The sequence below is a fragment of the Emiliania huxleyi genome (assembly GCF_000372725.1).
Source record: "Emiliania huxleyi CCMP1516 chromosome Unknown EMIHUscaffold_18, whole genome shotgun sequence".
In the NCBI taxonomy this organism is placed as follows: domain Eukaryota; phylum Haptophyta; order Isochrysidales; family Noelaerhabdaceae; genus Emiliania; species Emiliania huxleyi.
In genome coordinates this window covers 756,994-771,705 of record NW_005200784.1, presented here as the reverse complement: position 1 = coordinate 771,705, position 14,712 = coordinate 756,994, and the positions used below count along the sequence as shown (strand labels likewise).

The window sequence follows — 14,712 nt, the reverse complement described above, 5'->3', positions numbered from 1 at the left end:
ATGTTCGTAAGAGCTACATACACTGAAAATCGCTGTGTGGTGGCGGCGTGCCGTCCTCCCATCCCTCCCTTGCATGGTCTGTTTTCTTTCTTTCTTTATCGGCGTGCCGTTCTCCCATCCCTCTTGGGTTGGTTTTTTTTTTGGCGCATGGATTTCTTTTCCTGCTAGGCTTGTGATTGCTGCTAGGCATCATCTCTAGTGCTCTACGCTTGCTGCAACACCCTCTTCACGAACTCAAAAGGACGTAGACTCACGCAGTAACGACGCACTCCCGACGTACGCAAACGATGGCGCCAAAGAGAAAGGCGGCCGCCTCCGCCGCAGCGCGCAAGCGCAAGGCGCCACCTTCCGACTGGCGCACGCCGATTTTCTACTGGCGCGGCGCCATCAGCGGCGCTGAGTGGACGGGCACGTGGGTCGCCAGCGCAGCGGGCCTGCCGAGAGATGCGGAGTTCAAGGCGAGCGCTAACACGTTCAGCCTCAGGTGTAGTCAGCCATTCATGTCGCTCGTCGATGAAGAAGACCGCGAGGTGAAGACCGCTCACTTCACCGGCTCCTACAAGCTCGACAATGGCGAAGGGCTTGCAGATTACGAAGACGTAGAGCACAGCATTGCCGTGTGCTTCGGACCAGAGTGGGCGAGCGTCGCTGCGCGCGGCACCACCGAGTTCGGCGACTTTGTCTCCCTGGGGAAGCTGCACGACGGCGCGTCGCAGGGCGGCTACCAGACGCTCACTCTCGCACGCCGCTACATAGCGGACGGCGATCCGCGGACGGCCATGAATGCCACGAGCGTGCTCGCGCGTGTCGAAGCCGAAGACAGCTTCGCGGGCGAGCACCCTTGGCTCGCTCTTCCGTGGAAGGTCCCGTCCTCGTGGCCAGCGCCGCTGCCCGTGCCCGAGGGCCTTTATGAGACGACGGCGCATGCGGACACAGCGCAATAAGCTGTCTGTGCTAGGAAGCATGCAGCGTCCAGTCTGTACTCACGCGTCACGGCGTCAGGCGCTCCGCCATTGCTAGGGACCGCCTGCTCTCTCGAGTCTCACTCACGCTCCTTGTCCACCTACTCTTCTCTCTGTCCAAATTAAAGGTAAGGTAAGTCAAGGTTAAATTCGTCTCCACACACATGGACCGGAATTTCTTTTTTCGAAAAATTCTTAGCGGAAATCGCGAGTCGCAATGCCGCTCCCATCCGTCTCGATGGCGGCCCTCCGCTCTCGCGACGCCGCCGCACTCGAGGCGCTCCGCGCGTCGCTCAGCAGCGTCGGGTTTCTTCACCTCTCGGACCACGGCATCGCCTCCGAGGTCCTCGGCGCGCTGTCCGTTGCCCGAGCCTTTTTCGAGTCGGACGAGGACACAAAGTCGAAAGTTGCCCACCCGCGCAAGGGCTTCATCCCGGTCGACGGGTGCGTGAACGCCGTCCGGCCGCCGCACCTGCACGAGAAGTTCTCTTGCGGTCGGCTGGCAGATTCACTCGTGGCGGGCGACCCATACTATTCTGGTCCGTCCCCGCCTGCACTGAGCTGGCCAGGTCGCCCCATGTCGAGGCCTCCTCTCCCGCCGCAGGACCGAGCGACGAGGCCGCCCTCTACTTTGGAGACGCCAACCAGTGGCCGGACGAGGTGGCTACCCCCAGCCAGAGGAAGAAGCCTCCACCTCAGCCGCAGTCTCCTGTCTGAGCGGATGCCTCCCTCTTGCTGCTTGACCACGCTCAAGAGCCCATCCGCCCGCACCCGCCTGCCCTGACCGACTCCCCCGACCCCAATCCCCAGGCGGACGCGCCCGGCTTCCGCGCCGCGTACGAAGCCGCCTACCGCGCCTTCGAGGGCCTCTGCCTCGACCTGCACGCCGCCGTCGCCGCGGCGCTGCGGCTGCCGCCCGACTTCTTCGACGCCGCGCTGCGCAGACACGTCACGAACCTCTGCGCGCTGCACTACCCGGCCCGACGGGCGCCAGCGGCGGCCCGCGCCGAGGCCGCCGAGGCTTCCAGCGGCGTCGAGGCTGACAACGGCGGCGCCGAGGCGGCGGCAGGCGCGGCTGCGGCGGCGGGCGAGGCGGGCGAAGGAGAGGTGCGGGTGCGCCCGCACACGGACCCGACCTCGCTCACGGCGCGATCTAGCTGAGAGACCCGCCGAGAGACAAGACGGCAGAGAGACGGCAGAGAGACGGCAGAGAGACAGCAGAGAGACAGCCGAGGCACAGGCTGTGGCGGGCCAGCAGTGTTCGACACGCTGCTCGCGGCGCATCGACACGTGCTCCTCCGCCGCCCCAGCCAGTCAGAGGAGCGTAGCCCTTCAGTCATGCACTCGCAGGTGCTCTACCACGAGGGCGGCGATGCCTCTGGGCTGCAGGTGCTCTGCGATGGCGACGACGGCGGCGAGGGCGGCGGCGGCGGTGAGGACGGCGGCGGAGGCGGGGAGGGCGGCGGCGGAGAGGGTGGCGGGTGGGTGGACGTGGGCGCGCGGCCGGGTGCGCTGATCGTCAACGTCGGCGACATCCTGCACTACTGGAGCAACGGGCTGCTCAAGAGAGCGCGCCGCCGCTCCCTCCCGCCTCGCGGGCTATCCCCCCTTAGAAAAATCGTTGCTATCCGCGAGCAGGTCGGCGCGCCACCGCGTGCTCGGCGGAGGCTGGCGCTCGCGGCTGAGCCTCGTCTACTTTTGCATGCCCGGATACGACACGCGCATCGAGGCGCCGGCGGTGCTGTTGGCGGGGGCGATTGCGCCGCTCCCCAGATGCGGAAACTAGCAGCCGGCTCCTGTTCGACTGTATTCGACCGCATTCCCATCGCACGCACACTCCAGCCGCCGTGCTCATGCCCCAGGCGCGCTACCCGACCTTTCTGTGCGGCCAGCGCTCCCACTTTGCGCAGGGCTTGCGCGACCGGTGCGGCTTGCCTGACCGGCAGGACACGTCCACGACACGTCCGAGACATGTCCGAGACATGTCCCGCAGGTGCGGCTTGCCCGACCGGCAGCTACTCGCGGCGCAGGCGGGCGCTGCGGAGGGCGGGGCGGGGCGGGCCCGCGGCTCCCCCCTCCCCCGCGGCGAGGCGGAGGAGGCGCGCGGAGCATAGACGCGGAGCCATCCGCCCCTGTCTCTCGAGCCACGTAGGACTTCCTTCAGCCAGCTGTGTCCGCAGTAGCAGCAGCTTGTGTCTTCACACGCGGCGCGGACAGCACGGAACGATGCAGTCGCGCCCTCATCTCTCTGTGTGTGGTGATGCTCTAGGCGGCGGAGCCTGCGAAGCGGCGCCGCGCCCTCCCTCTGTGCAGACTCGCCCCCGAGCTATTGCGGCAGTGGCGCGCCAGAGGGTTCGCGGTGGTGCGGTCGGCGCTCGCACCGGCAGAGGTTGCGGCGCTGCGGCGCGAGAGCGACGCGCTGCAGGCGGCTCTCGAGCGGCCCGTACTCCGATCACACTTCGGTCACACCTCGGCCCACGCTTGCGCGGCAGGCGGCGCTCGAGGGTGCGGGCGGAGACTTGCTCGAGGACCAGACATGTGTGGTCGTGAGGCCGCCGCCGGAGCCCTCCGCCGAATGCTCGGAACCTTCCGGTAGGAGCAGTGCGTGCTCGAGGTGCCCGCCTCCGGCCCACCGCCCGAAGGCCACCCGGCGCGAGTCGACCCCGCCGCCTACTTCGCCCACCGAGGCGCCGCCGCCGCCGACGCGGTCCCGCCCGCCCCCCGCCCGTGTCGCGCGGCTGCGGAGCCTTCACGGAGCCTTCCCGGAGCCCTCCTACAGGCCCCCCTCCGCCACATTGCCCTCGAGGCCCTTCCCGCGCTGGCAGCGGAGGCGCTTCGCCCCGCGCCGTGCGCCGCCGCCGCAGACGACGCCGCCACCGCCGAGGCCGACGCCACCGCCGCCGCCACTGAAACCGCCGCCGTCTCCGCGACCGCCGCCGCCGCCGCAGACGACACCGCGGCCGAGCTTGCCGTCTGCCTCTTCAACGAGCACTACGTTGTCAAGCCGGCGGGGCGCGGAGGCGGCTTCGCGTGGCACACGGACGGGGCAGAGACAGCCGAGAGACCGCCGAGAGAGAGGCGAGAGACCGGCGAGATCGAGGCGTGGCACACGGGCTGGGCACGGCAGCACACGAGGCCCTCTTGTCTCTGAGCGGCGCTGCAGTCTTGTGACGCTCGGCGCACTCCTGCCACCGCTGTAGGCGCTGCAACACGAGGCGGGCCTCGCGCTCGGCAGCGGCGGGGCGGCGGAGTACGTTTCCCTCTGGTGCCCCCTCGACACGGTCTCGCCCGCCAACGGTCGCACGCCTAGTTGCGGAGGCTAGTTGCGGAGGCTAGTTGCGGAGGCTAGTTGCGGGAGGCTAGTTGCGGAGGACAGCCTCGAGCACCGGAACACAGAACGCATCTGCCCATATCTCCCCACATCTCCCCACATCTCGAGCACCGGAACACATTTGAGAGAGGCAACGGCAGGCGGCAGCCCGCCGCGTGCGTAGCTTCTTTCCCACTGCTGCGAGACGAGTCACGCCTCCGATCTGATGTGTTCACACCCTATAGGGTGCTTGCGTCTCCTCCCTTCCGACGCACCGCAGCCGCCCTCCGCAGCCGCGGACGCGCGGGTTTCCTTGGCGGAGCGGTCACGCCAGGCGCGCGCGCGACACGTGCGCGCCGCGCCGCCTGTAGGCGCCCGCGTCGGAGGCGACTCTGCGCTGGCTCGAGGAGGAGGGCGAGGCGCTCGCCGTCGACGTGTGCGCCGAGGCGGGCGACGCCGTTCTCTTCTCGTCGCGGCTGTGGCACTGCAGCGGGCCCAACCGCACGGGTGCGGACCGGAGGGTGTACTACGGCCAGTACTCGCGCGGCGCCATCGGAGGGGAGGCGCCTCTCTGCCTCGCGGTGCGGACCGGGCCGGCGCCGGGCGGGCGCGAGACCTGACTCGTGATATCTCTATTGCAATATGATCACATCTATTTTGGAAATTTGGACATCTATTGTTGGGCGTTGATGCCCTTCTTTTTCACCCACACACGCGCCGCCGGTTTGGGCGCTCAAAGAGCCGCGCGGAGAGGAGAGATCGATATACAAGAGAGCCGGTCTGGTCACAGGGGGCACGGCGCACCGCCAGAGCGCGCAACACGAGCTGGCTGTACCTCCCGCCGTTCCAGAAGACGCACGCGCGCGATCGCATTATATGTACCGCCTCGGTGTGAAGCCTGGCGCACGCGAGAGCGCTCGCACACCGAGGCGGCTGCGCTGGCGCCGACGAGCTTGAGATGTGCGCCGCGCGCCGCCGGCCGAACCGGCGCCGCTCAGAAGCCGATGCGCTCGGCCGGCCGCGTCATGGGCTTGGCGTCGTCCTCGCCCGAGTCGCCGAAGCCCATGAAGAACTTGGACTTTGGCCCGCCGACCGCCGACTGGCGCAGCAGCGCCATCTCGACGGCGGCCCTCCCCCAATCCGGCCCGTGGTTACCCGGCCCGATGGATCGCACGCGGGCCTGCTCCTCGCTCATGCAGGTGAGGACGCCGAAGAGGATCGGCACGCCCGTCTGCATGCCCACCGACATCAGCCCCGACGAGACCGAGTCCGAGATTGCCTCAAAGTGGTATGTGTCGCCCTTGATCAGGATGCCAACCGGCAGGATGGCGTCCACCGAGCCGGAGAGGGCCATGTACCGCGCGGCGAGGGGCAGCTCGTACGAGCCCGGCACCTCGGTCTCGACGATGTTCTCCTCCTTTACGCCGCACGCGGCGAGCGCCTCCTTGGCGCCCGCGATGAGCGAGTCGCTCATCTCGGGGTGCCAGCGCGCCTTGATGATGCCGATTCGGGCGGTCGAGCCGTCGAGATCGCCAAAGGAGGGGCCGTCGCCGGCCATCCGGACCGCGGCCGCCCGTGCGCGGCTGCCCGTCGCCGGCACTGAGGGTGAGAGCAGCAGCGAAGGCAGCGCGGCGAGCGTGACGGCGAGCATGGTGTGCTGGGGAGCCGCTCGGGATTCACCTGTTGGCGCGGGGACGCGGGAAGTGAAGTGCACAAGGTGTGTAGGCAGGGCTCGTGCGCAGCAGGGCTCGTGTGGGGTAGCGTGCGGCCGGCGCCGCGAGGGTATAGACTGGTTCCACATTGGTTTAGCCCTGCGGCCACGTCATGGGGCCATTCGAAGTGCCGCGGCCGGCTAGCTCGTGACGGCCCGAGTCCGAGGATTGCAGCCGTGAGGCTCGGGCCCTGGGTGCAGTCTGAGGCCCCACGCCTGTCGCTCGGGCGCGGAGGCGAGCCACGAGCGCATTCGGTACCCAGGTCACGCATTTCCACGCCCTCATTCGAGCGACATCGCGGACACAACACTGCCTCACGCCCTTACTCTATTGCGGCTAGGCTACTCAAGCGAGACCTGGTGGCAATCCCGTCTGGCCAGCTCAACACGCCGCTTCGCGCAGGTATCGCGCCAGGCCCTGCCACCGCTCGCCGCCTCGCCGGCACGCTCGCGCTCCGCTCTCCGGAGAGACACACAGCCGCGCGAACTCACGCACGCAGACCAACGCCCGCGCCCGCCGCTCTCGCGACCGCAACGCCGCGCCGCGACGTGCGCACCGCACGCAGCGCCGCTTACCCGTCGGCCGTCTCGCTGGCTCACGCATTGGCCATTGTGCCGCAGGCGTTTGGCGTTCCTGGTTAGGCTCTCCTATTTCGAGGGCGGTGCCGATCGGTGTACGCGGCAGTGCCGTTGCAGGCTCGATGTGTCCAGCATTCAGCGTGCCACGTTGGCACGCTGGGAGAGTATCGCTTCCTCGCAGAGAGGTGTCAGCACCCGCGGGACACAACGTCAGTGTGCTGGCACGGCCACGGGGGCTACGGTGACGACATATAATTTGGAGAAGGTACTTGTACTTAAGTACGAACGGACAAAGAGCCGAGACTCGACTCCGCACGGCGTGCCTCTGCGTGTCTGCGTGCGTGTTTCACCCTGCGTGTATTAGTAAAAATATTCTGCGTGATTCTGGCGGGGCTAGCTGTCAGACAGCCTCCGAGGTTTTGAGGCGACGCACAGCGTGTGTCTTGCGGCGTGGCACGCCATGGTCGACGCCGACACCACGCCGTATTCCATGCAGCTCGCCGCCTGCTCGCCGCCGAGCATGTGCCCGTCGCCGAGCGCCATGGCGCATGGGAGAGCCAAACGCCTGCGGCCAATATGACCAATGTGATATGCGTGAGCCGGCGTGCCACGGCCGACGGGTAAGCGTCGCTGCGTGCGGTTGCGTGCGGTGCGCACGTCGCGGCGCGGCGTTGTGGTCGCATGAGCGGCGGCGGCGGAGTGGGTGTGCGCGCCGGTCGGAGTATTCGCGCGCATTGGATCTGTGGTGTGTGGAGAGCGCGAGCGTGCCGGCGAGGCGGCGAGCGGTGGCAGGGCCTGGCGCGATACCTGCGCGAAGCGGCGTGTTGAGCTGGCCAGACGGGATTGCCACCAGGTCTCGCTTGAGTAGCCTAGCCGCAATAGAGTAAGGGCGTGAGGCAGTGTTGTGTCCGCGATGTCGCTCGAATGAGGGCGTGGAAATGCGTGACCTGGGTACCGAATGCGCTCGTGGCTCGCCTCCGCGCCCGAGCGACAGGCGTGGGGCCTCAGACTGCACCCAGGGCCCGAGCCTCACGGCTGCAACCCTCGGACTCGGGCCGTCACGAGCTAGCCGGCCGCGGCACTTCGAATGGCCCCATGACGTGGCCGCAGGGCTAAATCTATTGTGGAACCAGTCTATCTTCTTCCGGGAAAAAGAATTTTGTCGCGTCACACAGGTACACCGGGGAAAGAATTTTACAAACAAACTCCCTTGCACGACACTGGGCACGGGACTGGCGCGCACTGGCACTAACACAGGCTACCCCTCTCGTATTTCTGCCACATTTGTTCCTCGTCTCTCTCTCTCCTCTCTCTCTCTCTCTCTCTCTCTCTCTCTCTCCCTCCCTCCCTCCCTCCCTCCCTCTCTCTTGAGCACTTGAGCACTGGATAGGGTCGATTCCGCATGGTACGGGACCCCTCGATCGTCTCGCCCTCCCTCACTGGTGTGTTCATTGGAAGGGGTCATAACAAACACGGTACAGGATCGAGGTGCACGCTGCCGAAGCAGTGTCGTCCCCCCTCTCCCCGACGGCGATGGCGGTGTGACCGATCGAGCTACAAGAGGAGCTTGGTCAGCAGGATCCGGGATAGTCTGATGCACTACCTCACTGGGCCTGAGATCCTGCTGAGATCACCGAGACGCACAAATGAGAAACCCTCTCTCTCTCTCTCTCTCTCTCTCTCTCTCTCTCGCTCGCTCGGTATAGCGCTTTTTCTTCTTGTTCGTTTTGTGTTTTGTGCTTGTTCGTGGATCGCGTGCCTGGCGGCGTGTGCGAGGAGATCGACAAAAACACGCCGCCAGTCGGAGAGCGGGAGAGGCGATCAAGTTCAGGGAGGCGACTCGCTTCATCTCGTTGATCTCGATCTCAATCTCCCAGTTCGGCGCCGCTGGATGGCTCGACAACGACATGCGCCCTGATGGACTCCACCACACGAAGATGGGTGTGTCGGCGATGTTCCTGACTGTGCGACTGGACGGCGATACAGCGCAGGCACGGGCTCTACTTGTCGGTGATTGCGCGTCGAGCAGGCCGCCGCGGGCAAGCACGTCACGGTGGGAGTCAGAGCGCAAGGGCGACTCCCTCGCCAACTCCAACAAGGGCGACCGCACCTCCAAGCACAACGGGGTGCTAAGGGCCGCCCAGAATGCCATCCGGGCACGCTCGGTTGGCAGCATCATCCTCGGGGACAAGGAAAAACCCGAGGTGACGCGGCACCTCAACGACACGTCCGTGACTGACATCTGCGAGCTCGGCGGCGACTTCGCCACGATGCGGGACGTGCACTACGAGGTCAAGTGCTGGAACCCGCTCATCAAGTCGACGACGGCGGGGAGGGGCTCGTGGGACAATGGTGGCAATGTGGCGTCGGTGCACGGTGGGCCACCTCTACGGGTTTGGAAACACGCTAGTAAGACAAGGCGTTGCGACGGGGGTCGTGGGGTGCAAGGAGCGTGGCCGTCAGGTGGACGGACCGCTCGACCACTCGACTGGAAAGGGATGGGTCAAGGACCACGCGCGTGGAAAGGGATGGATCAAGACGGATGCAGGCTCCTGGAAGTGGACGGGGGCGCAGTACTACGACGCGAAGTGGGTCAAGAACTGGTCAAGAAAGCCATAACGCGGCTGGTGCTCGTGGAAACTTTGGGTAGCGTTGCGCCGCCCACCAAGCAGTTCCTCCACGTGTTCGCCAAGGAAGCGGTGGGCACCAACACGGACCGGACGGTGTGTGTATGGGGCGGCGGCGTCGGCGAGCGCCTCCTCCTTTGTCGTCCACCACACGCAGCAGATCTCCAAGGCGGCGGTGGCGGGCGACGCCGATAACATCAACAAGCAGGCGCGCAATACGCGTGCCGACTGTCAAATCCCCTGAGTGAGCGTGCCAACTGGCTGGGTCAACGACGTCAAGACAAGCAAGCGGCAGACGTCCTCTTACCCTCGGCCCCAGTGGGGGCGCCCACGCCGCCTAGCTCTGCGGACGGGCCCCTCCACCCTTCACGTACGGATCATGTAGTCCCCACAATCGCTGTCGTGGCAGAGTTCGAGTGTTTTCTTTTGCTGTCGCTTTGTGATCGCGCCGTTGCGCTTATTGCTGCTGATGCTCGACGCGACGCCGCCACCTAACCCTGACGCGCACGACATGGCCTCCCTGTCCTTGTCCGGCGACGCCTCCGCCGCCGCCGACCGGGCGCTTGCGGCGCGGCGCGTCATGGACGAGCGCATGGCGGCCCGCGCGAGGGAGGCGGAGGAGAAGAAAGCGGCCCGCGCAGCTGCCGCGGCGGACGCCGACGCCTCGGTCGCCGAGTTTGAGCAGGCCTTCAGCAGAGCGAACACAGCCGCGCTCGATCAGCTGGAGGCGGCGGATAGCGACGGCATGGAGGCGTGCGCGGCGTCGGTGGCGGCTCTGCACGCGCTCATCGCCGCCGCCGCGTCTGGGCTCCCGCCCGCCCTTCTCGAGGCGTCGCAGCGCAAGGCGCAGGAGGCGGACGCCCGCCTGAGCGCTGCCAAAGAGCGACTCGCCCCGAAGAAGCGCTTCGCCTTCCGCAACCGTGCCAAGGTCAGCGGGGCGCCGGGCGCGGATGTCGCCGCCGCCGCGGCCGCCGCGGCGCCTGCGGCGGCGACGACCGACGCGACGACGCGCCGCCACACCGATGCCTTCAGCGCAGGCCTCGAGGGGATGGCCGGCTTCCGCAAGCAGAGCGACTGCGAGTTGGTGCGTGGTGCCGCCAACAGCGTCGCCCTCTCTCGCCACTTCGCCTCTCTGCTCCATCCTATCCTCCGAAGCCACCCAGACTGGCGCCACACCACCCCACACGGCAGGGCCACAGCGCCTTTGTGCGCCGCGCGAACCCCCGCCCCTCTCCCAGGTGCGGCCGGCGGGCGGCGACGGTCCCGGCGAGTATTCCCTCGAGGAGTTGCAGCGCTGCCGCGTCACGCTCCTCTCCTGGAGTCGCGCGTTCTGGCGCCGCGCTCCCCTGGAAGGGCCCCCCCCCCCCGCGCGGCGTCGGCCAGGAGCCACCCCTCTGACCCTCCGCCCGCTCTCGCGCCAGGCTGCGCAACCTCACCGGGTGCACCGTCCTCGCCGCGCCCGTCGCCGGAGCTGTCTACGTCTCGGACTGCGCCGACTGCACCCTCGTGCTCGGCTGCCGCCAGCTGCGCGTGCACACCTCGAACGGGCGCCGGCCGCGACTCCCCCTCCCCCCCCCTCCCCCCCCCCTCTGACTCTCCCTCGGCCCGGTAGCCCGCAGCCCGCCGGCCGCTGCCGCAGCCGCAGCCGCAGCCACACCACCGTCCGCGCGGCCACCGTCCGCCGCCGCCGCCCGCCGCCCGCCGCCCGCCGCCGCCGCCGCCGCCGCCTTTGCACCGGAGATGTGGCTCTCCCGCTCTCGGCGCGCAGGTGCTCCTTCTACCTGCACGCGGCCTCGAACCCGATCATCGAGGGGTGCGACGCGCTCTCCTTTGCGCCCTACCCGCCGCTGCCGCCCTCCCTCCCCGGCGCGCTCGAGGCTGCCGGGTTGCGCGCCGACGCAAACCTTTGGGACAGGTGCGATCCGAGACACCTGCGAGACACCTCCGACACACACACCCGAGAACCACACCCGAGACACCCCCAGACCCCTCGAGACACCGCCGAGACCCCCCCCCCCCGACTCGCCCGCACCTTGTCAGCCGCGCCGGTGCCGCCCTGCTGCCCTTCTCGAGGCACCCGCCCCCGCCTCCTCCCGCCCGCAGGGTCGACGACTTTCACTGGATCAAGGCGCAGCAGTCGCCCCACTGGGCAGTGCTGCCCGAGGCGCGGCGTATCGCAGAGTTCGATTGGACCAGACCCTAGTAGCTACAGACTCGAGTGGCGGCCAGACTCGATTGGTGGGGAAGGCGGGATGAGTCCACGCGGAGGAGGTGCGCGTTTTCCGGACGGGGATGGTGCGCTTCACCGACGCCACCGTTACACGCAGAGAGAACCGCGCGCGGGGCCCAACCCGCCACTCTGAGAACGAGATGGTGCGTGCCGTGCGCGTATCTCACGCCCTCGCTCCTCCGCGAAAGTCTCTTTTTGCTCACGCGATGAACATATGGCTTGTGGGCTCTTCTAGAGTAAAGCCGACAGCACACGTAGTAGTAATGAGTAAATTTTCGTAAACATTTTGAAAATCGCTCCGAGCTCCGTCGACGCCTGTCGCGTCTCGTCGAGCGTCGCGTCCGCTCGCGTGTGAGCGTGAGCTGCGCGTGGCCCGGTCAGCGCGCTGCTGAAGTCGTTCAGTACTCAACACGCCGACTCTCAGGTTTGATATCGCGCTCTGACTCTCCCATCGTTCCCCTTCCCGCAAAAGCCAGAGATACCAACGCATCTCTCTCTCTCTCCTCCTCTCTCTTCTCTCTCACACCGTCGGTGGCATGATGGCATAGTCATCGGCCGGGGCTGGCGTGCTGACTTTGCAGGCGCGGTAGACACCGATGACAAAGACGGTGTACATCCCACCGAAATTGGAGGCTGCGAACGCCAGCGAGCGCCACGGCGCCAGGGCGACGATATAGCATGCGGCGTAGACGACGCGGAGGAGGAGGTACGCAACCATGAAGTAGGGCGCTTTGCTTCCCTTCACCGCCTCCACGGGCGCCGCCTCGCCGACGAGGACTGTGGCCCAGTAGATTGCCAGCACAATCGGGAAGTTCTCCTTCTGGTTCTCGGCGACCGCCTTCCAGCGGTGAGCCGCGTCCCAAGGGTCCACATTCTTGGGCTTCTCGCCAAAGCCGTGTCCGAGGATGCCGTCCTCTGGCGGGTGGCTGCTCGGGATGATGCCCAGAGACACGGACGTCGAGTGCAGCAGGCAAAGGCCTGCGGTGACTAGGAAGCACACCTTGCGCTCGTGCATGTGTCGGTCGGCCGCCGCGACGCGAACGGGGAGGACGTGCGTCCTTTAGCCTTGTGTCTCTCTCCTAAATAAATGCTCGGAGTCGTCGCCCCCGCCCCGACTGCCTCCCGCGGCGCTCCCCGCCTGGTCATAAATAAACGGACACTTCTCTACTGAGATGGGTAAAAAGGAACAGGCCCCCGCCCTTGCGATCTTTGTGCAGGTGTCTCTCTGTGTCTCTCGCAATCCTGCTCCAGCCCTCTATCTAGATTACTAGATATAGGCGTATGTGTAATTTTACTCTCTCTCTCTTTCTCTCTCTCTCTCGCGTGTATTGTGCAAGGTTGTTGTCAGCAGATCAAGACACAGAGCTCATCACACCCGCGGGATTTCGAGCCTGTTCTTTTGTTTGTGATCTGTGTACAAAGAGAGAGCATTTGGGTTTGGGGAGGGCGCGAGTGGGAGACTTTTCGGCGGGCGAAATTATACCTTCTCGCAGCTGCGAGACGAGCTTTCTCGGAGCGACAGCCTCAAAGAAAAAAGGGTGGCTGGGCGCGTGGGGGGACGATCGCTGGTGAGCGCCAGCCTCGACCACGCGTCCAAGTCACTTGGGCGGACGAGCGAGCGGCACACATGGCCTGACAAAGAGAAATCGGAGTCTGGCGTCTGGCGACGAGATCGAAATCTGACTGGCGACAAGTGCGTCGTCTCCACGAGATCGAAATCTGAGACTGGCGACAAGTGCGTCGTTTGCTCTTTACGGCAAACACAAACACAGGTATTGCTAAAAATCTCTCTCTCTTTACGGACATACCCGAAGGTGGACTGCAGGTCGATGAGTCCGATCTCTTGGTGCAAAAAAGAAAATCGCGATTCGCACACGCACGCACGCTCTCTCGAGGTCTCTTGGAGCAGAGCCCCGGCGAGTCCTCGAAAGAGCATACCCAAATGGGTCCTCGGAGAGGCTACCCTGGGTGGGTGGGCGGGGGGGGGCCTCTATACTCGCCAGGGTCGAGGAGCTGGCGAGTAGAGACCACGCCTCACTTTTTCACAGGGGGGCATATGCTTTTCGCTGCACATGCTGAAGCTGCCAGGCAAAGCTTGTGCTGTGAATAGCAGGCGTGCTCTCTACTCGCAGGCCGCAATGTCTAGAGTCCGATCTCTTTGCGAAAAGAAAATCATTCGGCGCGGGGTCGGCCAAGTTTTGAGGCAGCCAGCGCCAGCTCGTGTCGCGACTTTTGAACCACTATAACACGTATATGGTGTCTGTTGTGCTCGACGGCGCCGAGGCGACGTCCGCCTACGTCCCACCTCACCGGCGGAATCGTCGCGCGGCGGCGGCGTCAAAGAGTCGTCCTGCGCTTCGCGTGGCAGCTGGCAATCCGCCCGGGTGGCTCTCCGCCTGCGCGTGTGGCAGGGCGGGTGCTCAAATGTCGATATACCCTTCCGCGGATGGGCACACCGTGGTTCCAGAGAGCGGCCGGAGCCTGCTCGGCACGACAGCGCAGTTCTGCTCGTCCTTCTACCACATCGAGCCGACGCCCGAGGGAGACATTCCGGAGCGCTGTCTGAGCGTCGCCGCGGGTGGGCCGCCTTGCCCTCGCAAGACTGTCATCTGCGTGGCCCGGCTGCAGACGCAGCCGAGACGGTCTGGCCAGGACCAAGCCGTCGCTGCACCTTCTGCCACCGACACCAGTGCTGTGCACGGCCTGGCGGCCAGCACTGCCACCCTGTCCTTGTCGGGCGCCGCCCGCCAAACGGCCGCTTGCACCGCCGCCGCCGCCTCCTCCGCGGATGCTTCTGCTCCCGCAGCTGCCGACGCGCGCTGGAGCGACCTGTACATCGCTCGCTACTCCAACTGCTGGAGGGGCTCCTCCGAGTCCAACGTGCTCTCCTCCTGCCTCCTCTCTCCTCCTCCCCGCCTCTCCTCTCATCTCCGCCGTCTCCCCCCTCCCTGGCCAGGGACGCGGCCAGGGACGCGGCCGGGACACGCCCCCAACACCCCCAGGTACACGCCGAGCAGTTTCTCCTCCAAGACGAGGACCTGCGGAGCGCCATTGCCGCGCTGGCCTCGGCGGCGACGCCGGGGACGATCGGCGGCGATGGCGGCGACAGCGGCGGCGATGGCGGCGGCGGCGGGCGGCGGCACCGGCACCGGCTGCTGCTGTACCTGACCTACCAGCCGTGCCACCACTCTGGCGGCCACTCGAGGCGCCTGCTCGGAGAGCACTCGACCTCGTGCACGTCGCTGCTGTGCGCGTTCGTGCGGGAGGTGTAGGATCCTCCCTCCTCCCTCCTC

The 14,712-nt window shown here is 66.4% G+C and overlaps 5 protein-coding genes across 5 annotated transcripts in view; 4 read left to right on the top strand and 1 right to left on the bottom strand.

The window, feature by feature from the left end:
* The first annotated feature begins 205 nt into the window (after nt 1–205).
* Nucleotides 206–1,055, top strand: EMIHUDRAFT_352859 (hypothetical protein). Its single transcript, XM_005783487.1, has one exon. The coding sequence runs from the start codon at nt 501–503 to the stop codon at nt 942–944; it is 444 nt and encodes a 147-aa protein (XP_005783544.1). The 5' UTR covers nt 206–500; the 3' UTR covers nt 945–1,055.
* Nucleotides 1,056–1,179: 124 nt separating this feature from the next.
* Nucleotides 1,180–4,009, top strand: EMIHUDRAFT_449671 (hypothetical protein; the record flags this gene model as incomplete). Its single annotated transcript, XM_005783486.1, has 12 exons — nt 1,180–1,501; nt 1,567–1,622; nt 1,773–1,910; nt 2,313–2,351; nt 2,576–2,600; nt 2,630–2,700; nt 2,825–2,886; nt 2,956–3,061; nt 3,232–3,387; nt 3,455–3,490; nt 3,559–3,669; nt 3,742–4,009. Coding segments are annotated over 12 exons (1,389 nt in total), but the record flags the coding sequence as incomplete, so codon positions are not given.
* Nucleotides 4,010–4,945: 936 nt separating this feature from the next.
* EMIHUDRAFT_434395 (hypothetical protein) lies at nt 4,946–6,065 on the bottom strand. The gene is made up of 2 exons (XM_005783485.1): nt 6,048–6,065; nt 4,946–5,952 (listed from the first exon to the last, which is right to left on the bottom strand). The coding sequence occupies exon 2, from the start codon at nt 5,921–5,923 to the stop codon at nt 5,267–5,269; it is 657 nt and encodes a 218-aa protein (XP_005783542.1). The 5' UTR covers nt 5,924–5,952; nt 6,048–6,065; the 3' UTR covers nt 4,946–5,266.
* Nucleotides 6,066–9,700: 3,635 nt separating this feature from the next.
* On the top strand, nt 9,701–11,698 carry EMIHUDRAFT_449669 (hypothetical protein; the record flags this gene model as incomplete). The annotated part of the gene is made up of 6 exons (XM_005783484.1): nt 9,701–10,109; nt 10,227–10,273; nt 10,428–10,522; nt 10,611–10,719; nt 11,001–11,104; nt 11,293–11,698. 6 exons carry the CDS (start codon nt 9,701–9,703, stop codon nt 11,390–11,392), a joined length of 864 nt encoding a protein of 287 aa, XP_005783541.1. The 3' UTR covers nt 11,393–11,698.
* A 1,938-nt stretch (nt 11,699–13,636) lies between these two features.
* EMIHUDRAFT_434394 (hypothetical protein) overlaps nt 13,637–14,712 on the top strand; it is a gene marked incomplete at its 3' end in the record, with an annotated part of 1,564 nt that continues 488 nt past the window's right edge. The window contains exons 1-2 of the mRNA XM_005783483.1: nt 13,637–14,299; nt 14,422–14,687. Coding sequence (XP_005783540.1) covers nt 13,673–14,299; nt 14,422–14,687 — 893 coding nt within the window. The 5' untranslated portion in view covers nt 13,637–13,672. The remainder of the gene's footprint in view (nt 14,300–14,421; nt 14,688–14,712) is intronic.

Excerpts from the sequence above, each read along its gene's own strand:
- EMIHUDRAFT_434395 (XM_005783485.1), bottom strand. The coding sequence starts at position 5,923 with ATGCTCGCCGTCACGCTCGCCGCGCTGCCTTCGCTGCTGCTCTCACCC.
- EMIHUDRAFT_352859 (XM_005783487.1), top strand. The coding sequence starts at position 501 with ATGTCGCTCGTCGATGAAGAAGACCGCGAGGTGAAGACCGCTCACTTC.